The sequence below is a fragment of the Tasmannia lanceolata genome, unplaced genomic scaffold (assembly GCF_043159265.1).
Source record: "Tasmannia lanceolata isolate RefF3 unplaced genomic scaffold, GAP_Taslan_0.1 ptg000090l, whole genome shotgun sequence".
Classification (NCBI taxonomy): domain Eukaryota; kingdom Viridiplantae; phylum Streptophyta; class Magnoliopsida; order Canellales; family Winteraceae; genus Tasmannia; species Tasmannia lanceolata.
Genome location: NW_027518767.1, coordinates 137,546 through 162,747, shown reverse-complemented (window position 1 = coordinate 162,747; position 25,202 = coordinate 137,546). Strand labels below are relative to the sequence as shown.

Sequence of the window (25,202 nt, the reverse complement as noted above, 5' to 3'; positions counted from 1 at the left end):
TGACATTTGCGGTGGACCATGCTTCATTGATAGCAGTTGTCTTCCTTATTCCCACCATGGTACATGCCACCTTTTCCATCTATCTTTATAACCGACCTTCATCACGATCTTAGTTTGAATTCGGTTGTAATAGTTCAATTAATAAATACTAGACTGAGGTTGTTGCGCAGGTAGTCGAGGTTCATCCCTTGACATCCTCTAGCGTGTGTTCACTTCTATCTTTATTGGGTAAAGGAACTTTGCTTATGATACCAACTATAACAGACCAATGGTCTCTCGACTTGGCTCGTGCAGCACTCGCAATTGTTCCTTGAGTCCTTGACAAGGTGATCAGCCTAGCATATTCGCGGAGGCTTTAGCTCTACAAGGTATGCACAAAAGGAAAGCTAAGATCACAAAAACTAGAGGCAAAAGAACTAGAGGGGAAACCAATGATTTTTATTGACGAACTAAGTCAATAAAAGGTCATCCTCGGTCATCCGTTGACGAGAATGGCTCCCTACTAGGTCTAGCAAGCACACCACTCGATGACAATGCAAATCCCCAAGGTACAACGGTGAGGCATCCACCCACCTTAGCCAGGAGTGCCCTCCAACGGGACTCGATCATACTTTTGATAGTGTGGGGGAGACGAGTCACAATGACATGGTTTTTACTATAATACCATTAAAAGAAGTTACAAGCCATGGGACTGAATGAATCAATCCTCACCTCCAATGGCACTAGCATATTCGACATGGATGATATTAGTGGCAAGTGTCTTTTTAAATGTCCAAATGCCTTAATTGCGCTTGTTTTTTCACTGCTCTGTTGTTACTTCTTTTTCTTTTCTTTTCTTTTCTTCTAAGAACGTATGAAACAACATCACACAAGTTTTAGCCAGGAAATTCCTCTTTAACTGCTTCGGAGGTACATAGATTTTTCCCAAGAAATAAAAGTCATTCAATGGTGTTGGGAATATCGAGAAAGCAAGGTAAGGTTGCATTCTTCAATAAGAATCAACTCATTATCAGAATTTGGATCTTAGAAGGAATATTCTTTTACCCAATGTGCTCTCCCATCTTCAAAATATCATTCCTGCCCAAGCTCGGGCTTCCAAATTTCCTCTTGCCCCTAGTTACCAGACACCAACTTCCAGTCACATGATTCCATCCATAATTTCAACATTTAACTCAATTAATGTTGTATTAATTGTGGGTTGTGCCATTTTTCAAACCTGCATGAAAATCTTGCCGCAAGGCCAAAAGAGTTTAAAGGCCAAAATCAGAATGCATTCGCCTTGATCTTCCTTGAGGCAATTCAAAAATCGTGGGCATAAACTGGTTTGGCATCTGGATGTTGAAAATCTCTAATCACGCATTTGGAGGGAAATGTAGAGACTTGCCTTAGCTTGCTTCAATAGTATCCTAGAACAAACTAGAATCATTGTCTACCCACCATCTCCCAACCAAATGATCATATCTGGTAAGTTAGCTAAGAAGGTCGCATTTGTATGGGTCAGCATTGAAACTAATCATATCAAGAGGTCATATCACTGAATGAATCAACAACATCTAGAACAAAGTGTTAGCCCCAAGAAAATCCTTAATTCTTACAAAGAAATCCTCGACAAATTGCCTGTTGGACCAAATATTGGAAATAGGCTTCCTTCAAAATTGTAACAGTCATCTAAATGAGGAAACAGGGAGTTAACTTTTTTCTCAAGTCTAATATCTCCTTGTGTGGCATGAAATTACATTATGATATACAATCTCTAAACCGTTATCAAACTAAATCAAAGAAGAGATTAAACTCGATGAAAGCATGGTCCGAAACAATGCCAAACATCTTAATGTCGCACCATACTTCTCTATCAATAAGAGAGCCAAGCAATGGATCCGGGATCGCATACGTTAAAAGGGATATAATTCATGGATTCCTTCTTCACCAACCATCATTCACCATAAAAATATGTTATCTGCTTCCTAAAGCCCCAACAAATTTGGAAACTACTGGGAAGAAACTGAATAATGGTTCGATTAAGATAAGTGTCTGCAACACTGCCTTTAATGCTGGAGATCAATGTGTGATATGTTTGATAAATTCTATCAAGGGATTCAGCTCCAATCCAGGCCAACCATTGTGCAAATATATCCCGTGTTTCCAAGTCTTTATATGTTCAAGGAATCTGATCTCCAACCAGCTATGCTCAGATGCAACTCTAGCAGGTCTCAAGGTATTCTTCCAGAAAAACTCTCCACACTAGGAGGGAGTTGACGCGGTGCTTTCTCAAGCTACTAAATGAAGTATCATGGACAACCTCACATTAGCTGGGAATGAAATCAAGATATTGATGTTCTTGCAGACACAGTTATTAGGTTTAATGTAGAGCTCATCCACACAAAAATTTTGGGGTTCCCTAGAAATATCTGGATGACAACCTGGACGGGGGATCAATTCTAATTCACCCATTCTTGATTTTCGAATGACTTAACTTGCGTTCATTATCCACGAAATAACTTGACAATTATCACTCATTTTAATTGATCTTTGGATATAGTCCTTAACATGACTCTTTTCTCTTCTCCCCCTTGAGAGAACACCTTGTTCCCTCTTCTTCTGTGTTCTCTTATTTTAATACATCTTGCATATTTACCTAGCAAAAACAGAAAATAATAATAATAATAATAATATTAACTCTAAATTATGTTTTAATACTTTAGCTGTAAATATATTCTAAACTAATATTTTGTGGAGGCACTTGCTTGGAGAGGCACTTTCTCTTGTTCCAGTTTTATAGAATTGTTGCATTCCTACTATTGTTGCATGACTATGTTTTGGACTAAGCACATGGAAAATCCACTTGTTCTATCATGTGTGTACCATTGGCCAGAATGTGAAATTGGGGCAAAGAAAGCAAAGTTTATAGCAATTGGAAGTCCCTCTCTTTCTTGACAGAAGAAATTAACCATTGAGAGATGCAACAAAAAAATAAAATTGCAGGACATCTAAAGGTGGCGCATGTTTTGGGAAACAAAGATCACAACGCACAAGTACAAACCAAGAAGAAAAGTTGGATGTGCTGAAAATCAGGAACTAGTTACAGAGTTCTCAACAGATTCTCCTCAAATACTTGCTAAATATTATTCTCTAATCCCATTGCAAACAATGTCTAGAAACATTAAAATAACAATGAAGATTACAATGTGGCAGTCGGTTGCCTTAAGCAGAGTCAAAAGAAATAGAATAACACATCCCATTAATAATAAGAGTACAGCTTCTCCATTCACCTAAGCATGCTTCTAATCAAGTTCAAAAACATCATCAGCATACTCAGTGTAGTTTCCATATTGTATATTTGTTATTTAATCAATTAAGCATGTGGATCCTATACAATGAACAGAAATTTGCATTGACCATAAGCTTATTAAATAGAATTGTCACTTGTCAGTTAGGAAAGTATTTAGGATTGAAATTGCTGCTATTGGTTCCATGCTTCTCTACATAAAGGAAGTTTAAGTAAAAATAAAAACTCATTGTCTTATCTTCACTTCTAATGTAGCGAGAAACTTCTCATGTGAGAATAGACCAAGGATTTTCATGATCACTCTGTCTTGCCTACACTGCGATAATGAACCAACCTCATATAATCTTATTTATCCATTTTCTCTAAAATATCCATTCACAAGTCAAGCTTCTGCCATGCAAGGCATAAATTGAATGAGAAGATTTTTGTGAGGCAGTACACCAAATGGGGGTTTCAAAGTAGAGAGATAAAGTCTCCTTCACTCTGTAATATGAATACATATAGGAAGACTTCTAAGGAAATGAGGATAAAAAACAAGAAAAGCACGATAAAAGTTGTACTTGCATACAGTAGTTAGTAACAAAACAGATTCAGATTACTAGTATTGGCAAAGGAAGCCCCCATATCCCAATTTCAACACAAGCATTGAAAGCTTAGGGCCTCTTTGGATACCTATAACTATTATTTGAACATAGTGTTATATGCAAGTGATTTTGAAGTTAAATATGATTATTTGCAAATAATGGTTATAATAGCACTAAGGCCTCCCAGAGAGGCCTTAGTGCTCCTATTTGCAAATAAGATAAAACTAAAATAACAGTATCTGCAACTAAGGGCCAATTTTTGTGCCTGAGATTCCAAAACATCGACACATAACTACAAGAGAGATGATTGTACATAGTTCAATCAATGTATCCACCCGTGTATAACATGCTAATAACTAATCATTACTGAATCTAAAAGTAAAATGCGTGCTCAAATTGTATGTATGTTGTGTGTGCATTGATGCAAAACCTCACCTACCCAGGAAGGTTACAGAGGAAAGAAGAAACCTACACAGAGTAGGTACTCCTAAAAACCCAAAATCACCATCTGAGAAATTCATGAGAATCCACCCAAAAAGTTGTAAACCCCTCTTTTCTAGTAATGAGAAAGCCCAAATATCTTCCAAAATGGGAGAAGCTCCAAAAAACCCAATCTCCAATTTCACCATCAAGAAAGAGCAACAAAAACTCAATAGTCCCATGCTTTGAGAACCTTCCCAATCTCAAAAGAAACAAAAGCATCCACACAAGCATATTGAACCTGCATCTCACTGAGATCCCAATCATCCCAATTGCTCCTACCAATCCATCCAGGCTTCTTCACACCATGAGTATTCAGAACAATGCTAGCTAACTGCTCCATCGAAGCTCCATTTTTCGTACCCATTCTGACCGTGGCCACATCCCTTAGGTCTAAAACTTTGGACACTCTCAACTCATAATCCCTCTGAAGCATACGAGAATCGTTCCAGTTCCGGACGCCGACAAAAGTGGTACGGGGATCGGCGAGGAAGCGGACGAGGGAGCGGGGGATTGTTGAAGTGTTGCGGAGGAGTTGGAAGATGAGGCAAGATCGGCCCACACAGAGTTGTAATGTGGCTGCCTGATTAGAGGAGGATTTGGTGAAGGAGGGGCGCCATTGAACGCCGAGGCCCACTGTGAGACGGTTTCTTCTGAAGCGATGGAGGTGTTGGATTTTGTAAATCCATTTACGGACTATGGAGGGGCGGGGGGTGAGGGTGGTGAGGATGTGTGTTCCGAAGAATTTGACTGTGAAGGTACGGTGGGTAGGCCAATGGCGGTGTTCTCTGATGCTGATGTTCGAATTCATGGTGATTTGTGTGGGTATAGGATGAGAGACAGAGGCAAGGGCAAAAACAGAGTCACAGAGAACGTAATCGGAAGTCTTTATACATGGAAGTTCCCCTCTTAATTTTGAATGCTTGTTTTTATTCTTAGGCTGCGTTTGGATTGTTCCCCTCTAAAAAAAACAACTGCTAGTTATGGTGCATAGGATATGATATTTTACACATCTTTTGAAAGTAAATTCACAGAAAATGAGTATTTTTATCACACAGTGTGTAAAGTGATTGGAAAATATCATTCCCAATGCACCTTAACGTAGCAAAACCCTTCTTTAAAATGCCAAGCCAAAACCCACCCCCTCTCATGCCATTTGGCATGTGGGGATTTACTGCACGGTCTCTTTTTTAGTACCACTCTTGAAAATAACCATACTGATAGGCTATAATGATGGCACATAGAGAATATTACCCCACCTACTGCATAGTAAGTGTTGGGCCCAAAACCCACCCCTCTAATGCCATGTGGCATGTGGGGGGATTTGCTGCATGGTCTCTTTTTAGTAGCACTCTTGAAACATAACCATACTCGTAGGCTATAATGATGATGGTAGATGGAGAATATTACCCCACCTACTGCATAGTAAGTGTTGGGCCCCATACCTAAATTGAGGTGCAACTCGGGTCGGGTTGAGGCCAACCGTAACCCAACCAGAGATAGCATTCTCTCAACCCTAACCCAACCCAAGCCTCGGGTTGAGGATGTCAACCCTAACTCAACCCGCCTCCAAATCGGGTTGGGTTGAGTTGGGGTTAGGTTCAGGTTGAGTCTGTTATATATTATAAATTATAGTATATTACTAATAATGTATTTGTAATTTAAATTATACTATATTATAATAATATATTTTGAAGGGAGAAATCAAAGTTATGAGACTTGTGCAAGGTTCCCTCTATTAATTTGAAGGAAAAAATTAAAGTCTTGAGAGTTGTGCAAGTTCCCTTCACTTTTTCATTTTGGAATCTTTTCAAATGCTTTGGTTGGAATTATTTCAAATTTATTGAATCCCACCAAAGCATTCTGAATATTCCGACGAATTGGAGATCGTCGTTCTTGTCGTAGATAGCATAGACTCCGGCATCTGACGGGAAATTACCTACCGGAATGGAAACGAGTTCCATTTCCGAGAGCTTCCGGAGGGAGGAAACGATGGAAAAGGAGGAGAATCTCCTGGAATTAGGCTTTGCTCGGATGGAAAGAAAAGTGGAGGTGTAGATGGAATGGGAGGAGGATAAGAAGGGAGGAAGATGGAGGGTTTTAGGAGAAGGGAATAAAGAAGCAGAGGAGGAGGAGGAGGAGGAGGCCTGTAATATTAGTGATAGGCCGTTGATTGTAGCCATCGCAACTCAAGAATGAGGGTTTTGTTGCCGAAGGGGCTTTATGTTTTATCTTACAATTCTATTTTATTTTGTTATCTACACATGACACATGAGAAATGAATAAATATTGGGCAATGATAAATTCGCACCCCCTCTAGGATAATTCGCACCACTGTACCTATATGGGTGTAACTCTTGTCAGGTTCAAGTTCGGGTGGGGTTCGGGTTGAGGATTGCCCTAGTGAAACCTGAACTTTTTTATTTGTAAGCTTAAAAGCTTTGGTTGTGTCGGGTTGAACTTGGGTCAGGTTGAATTCATGTTGGAAAAAAAGGGTTCCTGGGTCGGGTCGAGTTGAACCTCGTCGGGTTGGAAATTGGATCGGGTCCGGTCGGGTTCAGGTTGGGAAAAGGGTTCCTCAGGTCGAGTTGGCCTCAACCCGACCCAAGTTGCACCCCTACGTAGTAGTGACATCCCCTCCTTTAGAGGAGTGTGAATTATCCTAAGGAGGTGCGAATTTATCATTTCCCTAATAATTATGAGAATCATGACTTGTGACTTGGGCCCTTGGACACATGGTTTTAAATTTTAGTTTCGGTACCGGTTTCGGACCTCACTGAAACTGAAATTTTGGTTGAAATCGAACAAAATATTAAACATTGTATTTTATTTATTAAAAAATTTCGCCGAAATTACCGAATTCTCATCAATTTCGGTCGAAATTTCTGAAAAAATTTTAAGAAATCGAGAATTTTGGTCGAAATTCCAAAAATTTTGCACAAAATTTCAGAAATATTTCGAAATTTCGGTCGAAATAAAGTAACGTTTCGGTATGTACCATTTTGGTTTCGGTCTCGACCGTGAAAAAACCATGCTTGCACATGACACGCCGTGAAGAGAGAGAGAGAGAGAGAGAGAGAGAGAGAGAGAGAGAGAGAGGGGCTTATATTGTCTTTGGCTTAGTATGTTCCCACAACCATGTTTTGACGATGAGACAAATTCACCTTTGTCTATTGCTATTTAACCAGCTCTCAATACTCCTTCACTCCTTCACCTATAAATAGGTGATGCATTCACTCATATCATTAAAGTTTTTTGGAGCTCTTTCTCTTTGAGAGAGCACCATGAATAAACTTCAAGTAATAATAATTATTAAAAGGGGCGTAAATATCATTTGTTTTGTAGTTGTTTTGGATGTGTACAAGTCTTAGAGGTAAGAATTATCTAGATTATAGATTTTCTATAAATAACTTGTACGTCTTTTTTGGATGAATGAAGAAATTTGGTACAAAAATTGTGTGCCGTACATAAAGGAAGATTGATCCTTCCCCAAAGTGGATCAAAGAGGTTGATCTTCCCTAAAATCAAATCCTTGGTAACCCATTTGGGTTCATAACAACAATGTCCCATATGTTTTTTCGTGTGAGATCCAATTATCTAATAGTTCCCATTTCCAGGCTAAGTTTTCTCGAAGATCAGATTGGGGCCGTAGAGATGGAAATCAAGGGACATGGTGTTCTGGGGATTTGATATAGATAACAAAGTCTATCCAAGGACGAACTAGATTGGGGCTTACTATCCCCGTGGTGGACCCAATCAGCTTTGTACACTTGAAATAGAAAATACTATAGGAGGAAAAAGAAATAAGAGGAAAACAAAGAAAGGCCACTTGAAAATTAGGGCTTTTGTCCATGTTAAGAGACCAAAATGCACATCTCTCGACTTACATTCAGTCATTAGGTGAGGGTGGAGAGACGGAAACAGAGCTCGAGCACCGCAAAGTTGGCTCTATAGTTGTATGAAATTTGGGTTCTTCTACTCTCAACATAACAGATAATCGCTCGAGAAGGAAAAAGGGAAATCGCCCAAGGACAGAAAGGTCACCTCAATGCATTGCTCTTTTTTTTTTTTTAATTTCCCTTTTCCTTGTTATTTCATTTTTGTTATGAGAATCCTGATATTTGCCTTTCCCTATTTAGTCCTTCTGGTCTCTGTGAAGTGGGTTTTGACTTATTTAGGTTAGCTTTGATGTGGTATTGGATACGAAGGAGTTTATGTGTAGTTTGTGGTTTTTGTACATGGGTCGTTTTCATTGAGGGTGATAAGGGAGAAATTTCATTTGTTTTGTCTATTTTTTCGGTTTTCATGTTCTTGTCTGCAAAAATATCTGAAGATGTTATCCGTTTGGTTGCATACGGTTATTTTATTGCGGAAATTTTGTGTTTGAATCATCGAGCCTTGGGTTTTTGCATATGACATGTTAATGGAAATCTTAAGCTCATGAAATAAATAAATAAATATAAAAAAAAACCATTGAATTATTTTGATTTTATTATCTTTTTATTTTTTATTCCAAGAAGAGCACATCATTTTTCTGCTGGCATTTGCACACTTGCCCATTGTGTATGGTGCCATAATATTGGTAATGGGTCTAGTTTATGTTTGATACGAAAATGATGGTCTTGACAGCAAAATGGAACTCGTACTCATGTTAAATTTAATGAAATACACAAGTCCTATTTCGTTGATTGCGAAATACTTCAAATAGCAGCCACACTTGGAGCTACCATAGTCCTGGTCTCTGTACCGACTGCTTCTCCTTGGAGTTATGCTGATACTATTAATATATGTGGACATTTTGACAAGAAGGAAGGGAGTTTTACCACCACAAATTATATGTTAATATCCACAAACTTGTTCTTCCATTGTGTATTCCTTTGGTTTTGGTGGTGGTGGTGGGGGTGGTGGGTGTGCGTTTGACCTTAGAGATTCATTGGTAAAGATTTCTGTCATACACATGGAGCGATGAAGTCATCCACCCCATCTCCCGCTTGCAAACCTTACTGGGTTTTAGGGAGCAGAAGTGTAAACTAATGCTCAAAAGCTCTGGTAAAGATTGAAGAGGTAGATTGAATGGGTAGCCTTGCGGATGTTATCTAGAGCTTCTAAAGAAACTAGAAGAGAATGTTTTCTATGGACTTACCTAGATGATGCAATAGAAATGCCCTCCAATGTCAACTTACATTATGTTAGGCCAAATCTTTTTATAATATTCATCCATACCCCATAGTCTATTCTTTGCATACCATTTTCATTTCCATTGTCAGGATCACTCCTCCACATTTTGGCATTGCCTCGGAATCATCTATTGCATCATTGAAGAATACATTGTCAAGAGTTTGGCTTGCCTTGAGACCTTTTCAAGTAGGGAAAGGAAAGGCATGTATGATCATGGATCAAGATTGAATCTTTTTTTCTTTTTTAAACGATAACAAATCAAGATTGAATCTTGTCCAAAACTTTATGGATAGAGCCCAAAGAAAAACATATACCGAACCCCCAACCTCTTTTTTTTTAATGGTAAAATATCATTAATAAGGGGAAGACCGAGATAGTCCACCTAGAAGATTACAAAAATGAAGAGAAATACCGAACCTCCAACCCTTGCCTGATGTATGATACTTAGCCATTGATGCCAAGTACCAGACCCATATCAATGATGAGTTGTTATATGTTATATACTTATTGTTCTTCAAGGAGGGACGCTATTTGAGAATCCTAGGTGTTTCTTAGCTAATAATCTTTTCAATACTGATTAAAACATCATAATGCCCTGTTTGGCTTTCTGTTTTTTTCCTGTCAATGCCCGCCTTCTACTAGTTATGTATTTGAGGTTCCATGGAAGAGTACTATAACGAGAAGTCTAGGTGTTTTCTTCTCTGAACCTTTTATTGCCACTAATAAATATGTGCATTTAGTATACTCTGCACACTGGTACAGTTTGTTGAGGTTAGTGCACTCAACAAGCTAACTCAAATGTGCACTTCCTTCCTTTTTCAATTTCACGTGGCAGAAATTTAGTATAGTAAATCTGCCGTTTCATCTTTCACAAGCTCTAAATGTACCTTGAAATTGTAGGATCCACGTAGCTGTCACCTGCCAGCTGTCACTGTTGATTGTGTAGGTCCTTAATTTCTATGTCATACTTGTAGATAATTTTTTTGAATGCTGAAAAATTTTATTAATGGAAAGAAAAAACGGGAAGAATCCCCGTGACCGATACCGTTGATACAATTCACAACAAGAAGAAAAATCAAAAGAACTACAACACAAACTACATCGTACAAGGAAAGAATCAAGGGGGCAGAAATAAAGAAAAATCTCCAATGTGGTCCTATCATCTCCTGATCAGGCGAGGCGATCTGCCTCATTATTGATCAATCTCCTAACATGCTAAAAATGAATCGGATACCCCTCAATTCGATTCTGAATCTCTTCAATCATGTATGTGAACCTCCACGAATGAGGATAACTCTCATCCATCCACTCGATGACATTTAGGGAGGCCCCTTCCACGATTAGTTTACTCATGTCTCTGCTCTCGGTGATCCTGATTCCTTGCAGTAGCACCTTCATCTCTGCCTTATTGGAGTCCTTGACCCTGATGGGGCTCCAAAAGATCACGTGGTGATGTTGATCTCATTTCTGGGTACTCCCCTTACTCCAATGAGTCCAGGGTTACCAATACTTGTCAGAAGTCTAATTTCACCAAACCCGGTTCATGAGGGGATCACCAGGTGGGAAGCGTCTCAACCTTTCCTAGCTTGTGCAAATCTCCCTGCAACACTATCTAAGATCTATACTAGAGGTAAACTGGAAGCAAGGTAAGATCTTTCACCCAAGAGATGACAAGCGATATGGCCTTCATGTGGATAAAATACAATCATTTTGCAGAGTTTTTGAAGATGTGTGCATTCCTCTCCTTCCAAAGGACCCAAGTAGCGGCGAACGAGTCTATTCTGGAAAGAATCTTCTCTTTCCTTGGCCAAGGCGCAAAGGACCAACTGTCCAGTAAATCAACCAGACGATGAGGAAACACCCATGACACCGCGAATCTCCCATGGATGCAACTCCAAACATCTCTAGCAATCATGCAATGAAGAAACATATGATCCACTGATTCTCCTGCCTCCACACAAAGAGTGAAGTGATCGGCAGTAAGGATCTTATGGTTGCGCATACGGGTGTAAATGGACATTCGAAAATTTGATTACCGTCCGCATCCGAATCCGTTTAAAGCAAAATATTATCCGAATCCGTTTCAAGTGGATATTATCCGAATCCGTTTATGAGATATCCGGCTCTTAGCGGATGCGAATCTGGTAAATGGTACATCTGATCCGTTTAACATCCGAATCCGAGAAGTACATCTGTTTATCCCGAATATCCGGATCCGGATCCGTATATCTGAATCCGTATCCGTATCCGGATTCATATTCAAATTCGGATATCCGAATTCGAATTTGACTTTGGATATCCGAGTTCGAAGGTGCGAATTCGCATTCGAATTTGGATATTCGGATTCATTTTATTATTTTAAAATAATTTTTAAAGGGTATTACATTTCCCCAAATACTCTAAAAAACTGAGTAAAATAAGTAGGGTCCACGTATTTGACGCTCACAAGTAGGAGGCCTTATGTTGAAGGGTCTAGATCATTCTAACATAGGGAACAAAGTATAAGTAGGGTACATGTATTTGACAATCCAAACCGTTAATCATGGCCATTTGACGACCCCGACCCTAAATCTCAAATTCGAATAAAAATCTCGAAGTTGAACCGGTCTCTAAAGTCAGCCCTAAGGACCCGAAGTTGAGTCGAAGTCCCAAAGTTAAATAAATTCCCGAGGAAGTGGACCCCAAACAAGGAGAGAGCCCGAATTTTCATTGATCGACCTTCTGAATTAACAAGTACAAAATTCATGAGAGATAGTTGATACCTTGAGGAAGGTGTTCACAAATTTTCAGAAGAATCGGACGAGAAATGACAAATAAGACGAACCGAGTTTGTGCAAGTATCAAAGCATAGTTGTACTGATATCATTTTCCTTCATTTAATGTAGGAGGAGGGTGGCTCATCAAAGAAGAAGGGGTTCCCATATCAATTCCCATGTACATTTAACCCGAAAGAGAAAAGACAAGTGAGTTAGTATGATTATCAAGGTGTAGTTGTGCTGATATCATTTCCATTAGGGTCTGTTTCTACCCTAGACTACCCCTTAGTGGTTAAAGAGCAAAGCAAATTACATTTGGAGGGGCTGTCCAGTGAAGAAAAGAGGAGGCAAAGATGAGGCATATTCATTTTAGCTCCCCATTACTCGGAACACCCCCTTTATACAACAAACAATGAGTAGAAATACACTTAAGGCCTTAAGAGGGCTGTCCAAGTAAGAAGAAGGGGGGCGAATATATCATTTTCCTTTTCTTTAAAGCCCATCGGATTAGGGCATTAGAGGGGCCTTCTCATTTTGCAAGAAAAATCAGAGAGAGTAAGAGACTAGCAGAGAGAGGTGTGAGAATAGAGAGAGAGTTCGAGCCACTTCATCTTCCCCGGCATTTCGCCGGAGATCCGGCATCTCAAGCTGCTGACCGCACTCATCTCCTCCCTCAAAACCCCATAGCCATCATCTACCGCTGCCATTTTCTACCCCCAAACCCTAGATCTAACCCTACCCTACCCCTAGATCCAAACCCCTTTTCCAAGCCACCATCACTTCCACCACCGCACACTACTAGATCTCTTACCTTTTCTGTTTCTTTTTCTCTAAGCCCATTTGTACAACCCTCTCTTTAATTTCTCATATTTGCAAGGTTGCAAAAGAGATGATGAGGGTTTGGTCTTTCTCTTTCTCATGGTTTTAAGAAAAGAACAAGGAGAAGGGGAGTTCATATATCACAGGGGTTCGGAGTTTCTTTGAAGAAGAAGAAGGAGATTAGGAAGCGTCATCATTGTGCGGCCCAGGTCATCGTCTTCAATCACTGCCATTGCCTTCGTTCATTACGAGTAACATTATTCTCATCTGCTATTTGGTATAGGAATTCGGATATGAATTATTCGGATTCGGATATGAATTTTTCGAATTCAGATATGAATTCGGACATTCGGATATGAATTCGAATGTTCGACTTTGCCGGATAAACGGATACGGATAATATTCGAATTCGAATAATATCCGTCGGACTCGAATTTGGTAGAAGAAATTAAATATCCGCTGAATCCGAATTCGGATAGTACAGATTATAATCGAATTCGAATTCGGATATAACCATATCCGATCTGATATATCCGAATTCGATCCGTTTACACCCCTAGTTGCGCAGATGATCATCCATAAGAATCTTATCCTGAAAAGCAGTCCAACAGAATTCGCAAACTCTAGGAGTTGCAGGGATAATTCGAACTCTGACCACATGCAAGGAGTGCAAACTAGAATGAATATGGTGATGGACAGACTTGACACTAAACACCCCCATGAATTCAAATTCGAACCCTTTTACCACTACCTGCCTTTTAATGTAAAAAGAGTCAAGAGGATCCATAAACAGAGTGATCCTGTCTATCACTAAATAAAAAAAGTTCCGCCCAAAATTTCTTCCATGAGATCTTCCCCTCAGCCCACTCAAAACATTCTTGGGAATAAAGCTTCTTTATTAATAGCTACAGCGAAACACCGAAAAGATCAGGGAACATCTCCATTAATGCCACCGGAAACATCTCCATTAATGCCACCTCTTTCTACCGTCTCTCTCGCCAAAACTTGACCATGCTCCCTTTTGTAGGCTCTATATCTGATTCCTTCACGGAAAATATATTTTTCCCTCAAAATGTCCCTCCACACCGTTAAACCGTCGTTGTTGTACTTGTCATCAGAGATCAGGCTGCCAATGCAGGCTCTGTGCTTACTCTCAATAACTCTGGTCCAAAGTTGATGCCTCTCATCCCCGATCCTCTACAACCACTTCCCAAGCAAAGCTTTGTTAAGGACTTTCAAATTTTGGATGCCTAAATCACTAGCTTTGATAGGTTTGCAGACATCCTTCCAACTTACACAGTGGAATTCCCTCTTTTCCTCTGAATCGTCCCTGAGAAAGTTCCTCTGAACCTGCTACGTTTAATCACACCCACGAGGCATCTAGATAGAAAGAGGAAGTAGATAGGAATGTTAACTAGCATTGGGATAACGGATTCCAATGAAGCAGAATTGAGAGTCGTCTTGCAAGGTATTAGAATAACTGTGTAATGACCTTTCAAAAAAAAAAACACCTGAGTAAAGGGATTTAAGTAAGTTGATTGTAAAGAGGGACCCACTCAATGTTATTAGATGGATGGATGGCAGCCATCCCAATCCATGGAGATTTGCAAACATGTTAGATGAGATCCAGGAGCGAGTGAATGATTTTCAGGTTCGGCTCCAGTATGTGAGAAGGTCGGCAAATTGTAATGTGGATAGCCTAGCCCAGGAAGGGGTTTGTAGAGAGGCGTTGGAGACTTTGATTATATCCCACTTGAGGGCCTTGATTCCTTAACTTTGCTTTGTATTTTTGGGTTTTTCCTTGATCTGACCATCTCGGTCATGTCCCCTTCATTTTCTTTTTGAATGAAATTACGTTTACCATTCAAAATGAAAATGAATGTTAGCTAACACCAAATTAGAGTGATTCTGCCCCTAAGAAAAACTCCGCTTCCATGCGGATAATCTTTTTCCACTAGTTCCACAATCAGGTCCCAAACTTTTTGCTTAGGTCTCCCCTCGCATAAAGGAAGTCCCAGATAAGTAGTTAGGAACTAGAGCAACCGAGTAAACCTGCCAAACTTTATCTCTCATCATTTGCGAGATGGATGCCAAGCAGCATGGACTTTTGAAAGTTAGATCTTTGCCCTATCACATAGCACGTCTTTTAATTTCATGAATTTGTCAACTTAAACCTTACTAAAAGCCAGGGTATCATCGACAAACTAAAGATGAGAAACTTCCATTCCCTAAGGCCCAATATGAAAACCTTCAATAAGGCCGCAACTTCCTCCTCTGCTAAGCATTCTAATGGGGGTTTCAGCTATTATCAAGAACAAAAAGAAGGATAGAGGGTCTCCATGCCTCAAACCTCAAGAGGATTTAAAAACCCTTTCGGAGAGTCATTAATCATAATAAAGACCAAATAAAATAAACATCTCATCATCCAAGATCGCCACCTAGCTCCAAAGACCATCCGCCTCAAAAGGTAATCCAAACAATCCCATCCCACTCTATCACAGGCCTTATCCATCTCCAATTTGCACAATAGACCTTTTCTATCTCTTATCCATCTCTAATTTGCACACTAGACCTTTTCTGTCTCTCCTGGAGTAATAATCCACTACGTTTGTGCTTTCAAAGCATTGTCCAAGATATGCTGTCTATGGACGAAAGCGGATCGGTTAATGGAGATGACCTTGTGCAGTACTTTTTTTCAATTTCGTTGCCAAGACTTTAGCCAAAACCTTATATGGGCAACCCACCATCTTGTAGATACTTATTTTGAAATTTTTACTGACAGCCATCTTGAGTAACTCATTTCCCATCCATTTGGTGGTTTATTAAAACCATGCACTAAAGAATATCAGTGCCACACATATTTCAATATTCTTGCTAAGTGATGTGATTTAGCCTTATGGTTAGTCATTTTATCTTAGTTGTATTTGTTTTATTCTATTTATAAACTTTTATTTAGTTGTTAGTTATGTTTGATTGGACCTAGATGTGGGGGATGTCCATATAACTACCCATGCCTCCTATGCTTATCCCTCTACCCAAGGCCTACTACTTATAACCCAAGCCCATTACATAATCCCACTTAAAACCCATGGCCCAATGACCTACTATTTAAAACCCAAAACACTTCCCACTTAACCTTCCCATGACCCACCATTTTAAAAGGCCAAAATTCAGCTCATTACGTGAAGTCCCCTTTCGCCCTCTACGGTATGGTTGAATATGCTGCCAGACACCCTCCTGAGAAATCCGTGTGTGTGTGTGTGTGTTAAATCACCTGGAACTCTTACACTAGGAGCCTTGCCCATTCGTGCAATTGGGGTATTCAAAGCCCATTAACCTGCGCTACTCAAACGCATGTTACGCCTAGGCTCTAGCGGAATATTCATATCACTTTGTTGTTAATCGTGGGCTACCATAGCTGACTATCGTGCAAATCCGGGAAGGTCCTACACTGCAATTCGCTCGAAAGCGGGGCGGACCCTAACTTTAAAGTGAAAAAAGAAGACCTCTCTCTCTCGACTCAAGGTCGACGCAACACCAACCCTTCCCTAGGTACACCCTTCTTCTCTTCCCTTTTCTTTTTCTGCCTTGTCCTGTTTCCTTCTTCTAACCTTATTTTTTCTAACTATTCCCCTAGCCTCCTTGCTTCATATCACCATCCTATCCCAAATCAGTCCCCTCTCTTTCCACCCTTAAGCTACCAGTAAGGGACTGATCTGAACCATCTTCGAACTTATTACAGATCTGTTATATTTGACCACGGGTACTTTTTTATCTGATTTCTTTTGTAGTTGACTTGATTTATCATGGATCTATTAGATGAATCTTTATTTGGATCGATTAAGTTCTTTATTGATGATAGAATTCAAGCGTTATAAATTTCTATGAAAGATTAGTTGTGAATGACTAAACTGTTTGGGAATGTATACTTCCCAACCCTAGGTTTGCATTACTAATTTAAAATATTCATTGTACATGGATTTGTGGTTGAAGGTGTTTCCTTGAACATTGTTAGGTGGCTGCCATCGACCTCCCTCCTTGTTGGTTGGTTCTCATGTTTCAGGGGATTGACATTTTCTTTTCTCATATTTGGCTATGATGATCTCCCATATGCATTAGAAGGCAAATACACTGGCAAATTGGCTAGAATGTGGCCCACATTGTCTAACTTATATATGGATTTTGTATTTGCCATTTGTTGGCATCATATGTTGGATGCCTCTTTTCTTGCTTCGCAATTGAGTTATGCTGTTTATTTAAAAGATAAAGAATGTACACATCATACCCACTCTCCTTTCTCTAACACCTCAAGTTGTATGGGAAAGTGCATACATAGGCATGGTTTGTTTGATCTGTCTTTATGTGGTTTCATATAATAGTTTCTTCCTTTCCACATTCGTCTCCTGGATATTGACGAGGAATGCAGGCTATTTTTTAAATGTGATGCAGGTGTGATTTGGTACTTCGGTTTCAAATGGCAAAAAAACCGTTGCCAGAAATAGACGATGAACTTTTTAATGAAGTTTATGGAAAGGAGTACACTGGTCCACCCAGGTCAACCGCAAATAATTCGCTTGAGAAAGCAAACTCAAACAAAAGATCACTTGCAAGTGCCAATACTAGTGTTGAGTCTGATGAGGAAGATGAGCCTCATGATCCAAATGCTGTCCCAACTGGTTTCACTAGCAGGGAAGCTAAGGTATGGGTTGCTAAAGCTAAGGCTGTTGAAAGGAACTGGAAGAAAAGGAAAGAAGAAGAACTTATATGCAAGATTTGTGGAGAATCAGGTCATTTTACTCAGGTATGGTTGACTTTACAGACCCGCTCTTTGTTCTATCAATGGGAATGCCGTGAGAGTATAATCTTCCATTTTATATTTGTTTTCTGTTTTTTAATGGTAAGCTTTTATATTTTGTAGAATATGGTACTACATTTAAACATTTTATTTTTCTAGATAGTCGTTCATTGTTTAAACTTTTAGTTTGAAGCCTACATATTCTTCTTACATACAAATCTATTTATAATATTTTGTAGGCTTGACTAGAAAGATACGGTGACTTAGTATTAATCTGGGGAAGAATGGGTAGGAGGAAAGGAAAGGTTTGGTAATGGGTTTTATTAGTACAACTCAACTCAACTAAGCCTTTGTCCCAAACTAGTTGGGTTTTATTAGACCCATCTGTTCTACTAATGGGTTTTAATAGTAGAATAGATGAAATCAAAACCAGATATTTCCAAGAAAACAATTTGTAATTTTTGGATTTAGAAAAATCGGGTCTAACTGACAAATTTTTTCATGTTCGACCCATCAAATTTATGGATTTAGACAAATCGGTCGAACTCGATTTGTTGACTGGCCTTCCCTATTTTTTCCAGTTCAATACGAATTTTTTTCGATTTGACCCCTATTTTCAATGGTTAGACCTGATTTTTTATGGGGCGACCCAATATTCTTCAATTGATGCCCTATTTTTTTATGTCTCGACCAATGTTACCTGGAACCTCCTCAGATAAAGATAAAGATGTCTCCGACGCCGGCAAGAACAACTTTTTTTTTGGGGCAGGGCATGCCCAATTAGTAGGCTAAGTTGATTTCCTATTTGGGGTCACAGATCAATTTGGAGCTCTATTTCGGGTCGCTATGGGACACTCCCTCTTTACTAGAATATCATTCCATAGTCCATACTAAAAATATGAGATTTTATATGGTGGAAGGCTAAGGGCTTACAACAATACGGTAGGGGTACCGCCCTTGATATTTGATCCAACAGCAGCTCACTTTTTGAGCTTTTTGAGGAGCTGCTGTTGGATCAAATGTCAAGGGTGGTACTTCCACCGTACAAAGGCCTTATTGTTGTAAGCCCTTACACCATATAATTTCTCCTAAAAATATAAACCAACCCTCATGCATACCATATATATTTATTCAAAAAGAAAGTTCTAGTTCCAATCTAACCCAAAATATATAAAATTTAAAGATCTCCAAATATCACTAAATAAAGTAACAACATATATTGCATTCTTAATCCTAAATGAAAGCATAGAGGGTGTTGATTTTAATTCCCTTCCTGACTTATTCCCTTCACTCTCTCTTTCTCTCTCCCAGGTTGCCATTTTGGCAATCTGGGTTGTAAACGAACCACGTTTGGGATCTTGCAACCCCAGGTCGTGGGTCGGAAGGCAGGATGGCAACCCCGGTAACATTGGTCTCGACTCGATTATTTTTAGGTTCAATCCGATTTTTTACTGTTTGACCTGATGTTTTTGTCGATTACACTGATTTACTTCCAATTTTCACTTTTCTTTTGATTTGAGAGGAGAAAGAATTCCCGTGAGGAGTCAAACAAATAAAATGTTTAGTCCACCATCTGCAGAACATGAGGACATATTTACTCGGGGTTGTACAGTTAGTTGGAAAAGATGGCAAAGAGTCACTTGACTCTACTGTTAAACTTGTGTTGATTACTTGTATCTCATCTTGGTCCATACATACATGATTGTGGGGCTTTCATCATGAAATTCATGGATTGTTTATCACGCTTTTCTTATTTTGACTTCACGCTGGAGGACATTCCTTGGATTAGTCATAACCATGGTTTAAAATTTAGGCCGAAATCCAAAATTTTGGGGTTTCGGCCATGGCCGACACCGAAAGTACATTACTTCAGTGTCGGCCACGATTTCAGCCGAAAATTTGAAATTTTGAAATTTTGGCCAAAATTTCAGAATTTCTGTAATTTTCTGAAATTTCGGCCATTTCTATTTTTTTATTCTTTTTTCCGAAACTTTTGGGTGGTTCCAAAATTACCGAAATTTCATTTGTCTGAAATTTTGGAACAGGGCCCAAATTTATTTTTAATTACCGAATTTCGGTCAAATTTTCAATATTTCTGCCGAAATTTTGGTTTCGGTAGTGGCGGAAACTGAGACCGAAACTGAAATTTTAAACCTTGGGCATAGCCTCATAGATGAATTTTTGGAAGGTGTATTTGGTAAATATATTGTAGAAGAAAATTGAAAGATTCATTCATGAGTGTAACATATTTTTGTACTATCAAAAACAAAAACAAAAACAGTTAGACAACAGCAACAGCAACAGCAACAGCTGAAGTTTGATTTGTGAAAAACAGCAGAAGCTATAGAATTCGAAGAAACAGTAAAATGTCAAAACGGCAGCAGAAACAGTAACAAAACAAACTCATTTCTGCTGCTGCAATGGTAAAAAACTCATTTTATTAATAAAAAACAAGTGCAACAATGGTAAAAAACAGCAGAAACAAACTCATTCTTGCCAAAACAGCAGCAGCATGGTAAAAAAAAACTTTGAAATGTCAACACCGCAGCGGAAAGAGTAAAACAAACATTGCGAAAATTCATGACTTTGCAAAATAAGTTAGATATGTCCAAAATCGGCAAAGCTATTAAAAAATCGACAAAATTTGAAAGAATCTTCAAGAAACCACCAAAAATGGCAAAAAAAAAAAAAATGGGGTCGAACCAGCCAAACTAGGGTCAAACTGGCAAAAGATTTGTCGAACTCAAAAAAAAAAAAAATCGGGTCTACTCATCAAAACATCTCGTTGATCCGTACTCATCATGCCACTAAGAAAAGTTTTAATGACCGTCGTTTATCACGTGAAAGTGCATTGGGTGGAATCAACTGAGTTCCAAGTTTGATTTCCTCTGTTTTTTGAATCTTTCAGTAGCACCTAATGTTTGGAATGGAGTTTACGAACTTCCCGAGTCAATCATCAATTCATCTGAATGGACTCAGTTTTTCCCTTTCATGTCAATCAAAACTGGAGTTGATGAAAAACTGACTGCATCAACCATTACTGGTTTTTACCTTGGCTGAGTTCTTGCCCAAGCAACGTTTTAAATTTTCGGAGAGCGTTTCGGTCTTCACCGAAACCGAAATTTTCGGGCGAAATCCACGAAACAAAATAAAGGAATATTTTATTGCGTAGAAAATTTAGCCAAAATCGGCCGAAATTTCGGGATAATATTTAATAAAAAATAAAAAACAGATTTTTTGGTGATATCCCTTAAATTTCGGCAAATTTCGGCAAATTTCGGGGAAAACGAAATTTCGATCGAAATTTTGTAACGTTTCGATTTCACTGGATTTCGATTTCGTTCTTGACCGAAACCCAAAATTTCAGATTTCAGTCGAAATTTAAAACCTTGTGCCCAAGTATGAATTTTTAAACACTGATTTGCATATTTAATTTGTTTATAAAACCAATTTATTATCTCGGTTCTGATCAATCTAGCAACAAACATTTAGATGATGAATGCATGTAGAATGATAGTTCTTCATGCCTTTTGTTGTTTTTTGCATATGTTCTGTCTTTGTTGCCATATTGTTAAGGGTAGGCTTTTCTTTTGTGTGTGATACTTAGTATATCCACAGGGTTGCCCGGCTACTCTTGGGGCAAATCGCAAGTCGTCGGACCCTTTTCAAAGGGTGCCTGCAAGAGATAAGCATATAAGGGCTCTTTTCACAGAAAAAGTGATCCGTGGAATTGAAAAGGATGCTGGTTGCAAAATTAGAATGGACGAAAAGTTTATAATTGTTAGCGGCAAAGATAGCCCATCCTTAACAAAAGGTGTCGATGCTGTACACAAAGTTATTCGGGATGGGGATAAATCCAAATCCCCTGATGTAAGTCCCGGCCGCTCTCAATTGAGACATTCTGAATCCCAAAGATCTCATCCCAGTCCAAGGAAGGCATCACAGGTCCAATCAAAGGCCATTAAACAGGAAAAGTTTGTAGAAGATCAAATGCGCGAGGATCTACAACATTTTTCAAGGAAGTCTCCACAAGGTCGGGACAGCATTCGATCTCATCCCAGTCCAAGGAAGGCATCACAGGTCCAATCAAAAGCCGTTACACAGGAAAAGCTTTTAGAAGATCAAATGCGTGAGGATCTACAACATTTTTCAAGGAGGTCTCCACAAGGTAGGGACAGCATTCGATATTTTTGCGGAACCCATTCAAAGCTGGTAAACCCAAGCTCAGAGCTTGTTGGATCTTTGGAAAATTTTGTGTATCTGCCGTTTTTCTTTTTTCTGATGGATAATAAATTGCCTGTCGCTTATCATTTTTTTTTTGCAGCGAGAGGTAAGTTCAAGCTTTATGTGTTCGATTGTGAAGTAATTTTCAGCATGGTAATGAATCACTCAGTCACCAATATGAAATTATTTACTGAAAGAATATCCAAACTTGTGTGTGTTGGATGGATTCACGGTTTCAGTATTATATCTGCCATCATTTCTCATTCGAATATTAGATACTCTATTTTTAGCTACCATGAAATAAAGTGAGATGTCGCTAAACACATTCTTCATTTCGTGAAGCTTTTGGTAATGATGGAGCTATAGGTCGTTCGAGCCATTCTAAGTCTCCACCAGGCCACACTTTCACTGGTGATTCTTTTAGTTCGTACAATAGCCATAAGAGTTGGAATATTGAGAGGCATGGGTCAGATATCCATTCCGGTGGTAAGTTTGAATCTCCTGCTTATGGACAAACACTGGAAGAATTAGAAATGCAATTTAAGAGGGAGGCTATGGAATTCGGAAGGATCCGTGACAAGGAAGAAGATGAAGAGAACTACAAGCATCGTGAGGTATTGATATCTATTTACAAGCTTGGATTTTTTTAAGATTTAGATTAGATGGCTTAGTTAAATGGTTTATTTGGTCAGGTTTCCTCTTTTTTATTATGCTCTATCCTTAATACTGGACCACTCAATTTATATGCTAAATTTTCTTTGATTTGGTTGTTTGCATTCCTTTGGCCTTTTAGATCATATGATTCACATTGCATTCGGCATCTAAATTCCATTTATAGCCTCTTGATTTTAGCAGTACTTATTTCTTTAAATGGTGCATCTTCATTGCATTGATTGTGGATGGATCTAAACCACTTTGGATGGGACTGCAATTTTTTTTTCTATATAAAAATGATCGGGCCTTCGTATTATCTGGACACTTCTGCTTTTTGGGTTTTTGCCGCACTGACAATTTGACACTCCCTCAAACTACGCGCCACTCTGGGACATGTAAGAGCGAAGTCTCGTGGTAATGTGATAAGGACGTGTTATGTGCTGGCAATGTTAAATAAGACGATTATTTCTGTATGATGCCTTTGGATTTGCTCCACACACACACACACACACACACACCAATATCAGGACATCGTACCAATATGAATGCACGGGGATTTCCCATATCGTTTCTATAGGGTTCCATCACTCACCCACCAATGGGAGGCCCACCAATGGGAGCAAGTGCACCTTTTGCTTCACAAAATAGTGACCCTTTCCACTTATTGGATGTGATGGATCTTTATACGTGTTTTTGGAAACAACTGATACTTGTTTGCTAATGGTGATGAGTCTGTTATTGTGTTTTTCTTTGACATTTGTGGCCCAAGTGTCAGTCACATTGTTGTAATGTCTCCCATGTTTGCAATTTCTCACACCTGTGTCTACACTGATGTAGGCCATTAGGGATTTACGAGAGACTTACATGAAGAAAGTGGCAATGCTAAGGGGCATGCATGCTAAGCAGTGGGAAGAGTTTCTTCAACTTGAAGTCCAAAGGCCGCAGCAGACACGCCAGCATATGTCCGCAACAAGCTACAATTATAACCACCCAAACTATTCGGATTATGGCCAGTCATCTGTCAACCCTCATAAAGCTGGAAGTAATTTACCAATTGATTCGAGGAGCGGATATCCATTTCCCATTGAGAATTACTCCACTTCAAGGCCCAATGATGCCTATGGTGATTTCCAACGTCAGAGGCACGAGGACTTTGGGAAGGCATACAACCGATACTGACTATTTCAGAGTGACTCTGCGGTAAGTTATCTATGCCACTTTGCTCTCTCCGAGTAGAACACCACATGTGCTTCTGTTCTATCTTGAGGTTGTTTTGCCACACTTGCACAAAATTTTCATCCCCATTGCTTGATGGTAAGCCTCATAAACAATGGATTTTGATGTCAAGTAAAGGAGAAGATCAACTCAACTGCCTTGTACGTTCTAGAAATACGCAGGCATGGAAATGCATATAGAGATTGTTTGTGTGTGGGTGAAAACACCCTGATGGGTATATGACGAGCTTTTCCTTAATTCAAATCTGTGCTTAAATATTTTCCGAAAATTTTCAGGGCACAACTGTCGGCCGTTCGAGTTATGGGAATAGCAGGAAGTCATGGTAAGTACTATGTTTTTGGATATGGATCTTAGAATTATCAGACTTGATTACTTTTTTGGATGCCATCTTTACAAACAAAGGATTATGCTTTCATGTGATCTAGATCAGTATGATAGAGATTTGATGTAAATTAATTATGTGATTTTGTCTTTTGATTAGACTTGTTACTCGAGTAGAACATTTATTTTGTAAAACATTGCAAGGATTTGATACTGTAAATTTAAGTGTTGGGCACATTTACATGACCCTTTTTGAAATGTGTGAAGATCACATTGCAGATCCATTGGATCAAATATTTGAAGCACCCAATCTCCATGAAAAGATGATCGAAACTTGTAAGAATCCAATCATCCACTACAGTGACAAATACTGCGTCATATACTAGCAAGGGATATTTGGGATTTTTAACTCCTTACATGGGGGGAATCAAGAGAGTGGGGATTTTAGTTGCTTGCAAGCAACATACCCTCTTTTTCCAACAAGGTTTCTCTCTTCCTTTACTTTCACACCAAATGGGGGAATTTGATTTAACTCTTCTATAGAGTAATTGAATTGAAAACTGCGTGAGTAGGAGGGTATCAAGAAATTTCATGGACTCCAGCTCTTGCTGTCTCATGAAAATGATAAAATTATCGCTCATGAGTTAATGATAAAAATTCCAAAGTCTCATGAAAAATGACCGAAGTATCCTTATTGTGATAGATAATTGTTACTTGAGCACTTTCCATCAGATATAGTATTTTGGTCATTTTCTATGAGATATGATAACTTTGGTTATTTTCCATGGGTCTTTTGATCCTTAGAAAGGGGTACTTTGGTAATTTTCCATGAGATCGAGGTATTTTGTCATTTTCCATGACACAACGGA

At 39.0% G+C, this 25,202-nt stretch overlaps 2 protein-coding genes across 2 annotated transcripts; one reads left to right on the top strand and one right to left on the bottom strand.

Annotated features, from left to right (window-relative positions):
* Window positions 1–4,213: 4,213 nt before the first annotated feature.
* Window positions 4,214–5,225, bottom strand: LOC143865523 (3'-5' exonuclease-like). Its single transcript, XM_077375843.1, has one exon. The coding sequence runs from the start codon at window positions 5,159–5,161 to the stop codon at window positions 4,520–4,522; it is 642 nt and encodes a 213-aa protein (XP_077231958.1). The 5' UTR covers window positions 5,162–5,225; the 3' UTR covers window positions 4,214–4,519.
* A 2,921-nt stretch (window positions 5,226–8,146) lies between these two features.
* Window positions 8,147–24,591, top strand: LOC143865534 (uncharacterized). Its single transcript, XM_077375852.1, has 6 exons — window positions 8,147–8,389; window positions 17,553–17,904; window positions 21,517–22,066; window positions 22,465–22,736; window positions 23,614–23,976; window positions 24,288–24,591. Exons 2-5 carry the CDS (start codon window positions 17,578–17,580, stop codon window positions 23,953–23,955), a joined length of 1,491 nt encoding a protein of 496 aa, XP_077231967.1. The 5' UTR covers window positions 8,147–8,389; window positions 17,553–17,577; the 3' UTR covers window positions 23,956–23,976; window positions 24,288–24,591.
* The last annotated feature ends 611 nt before the right edge of the window (window positions 24,592–25,202 follow it).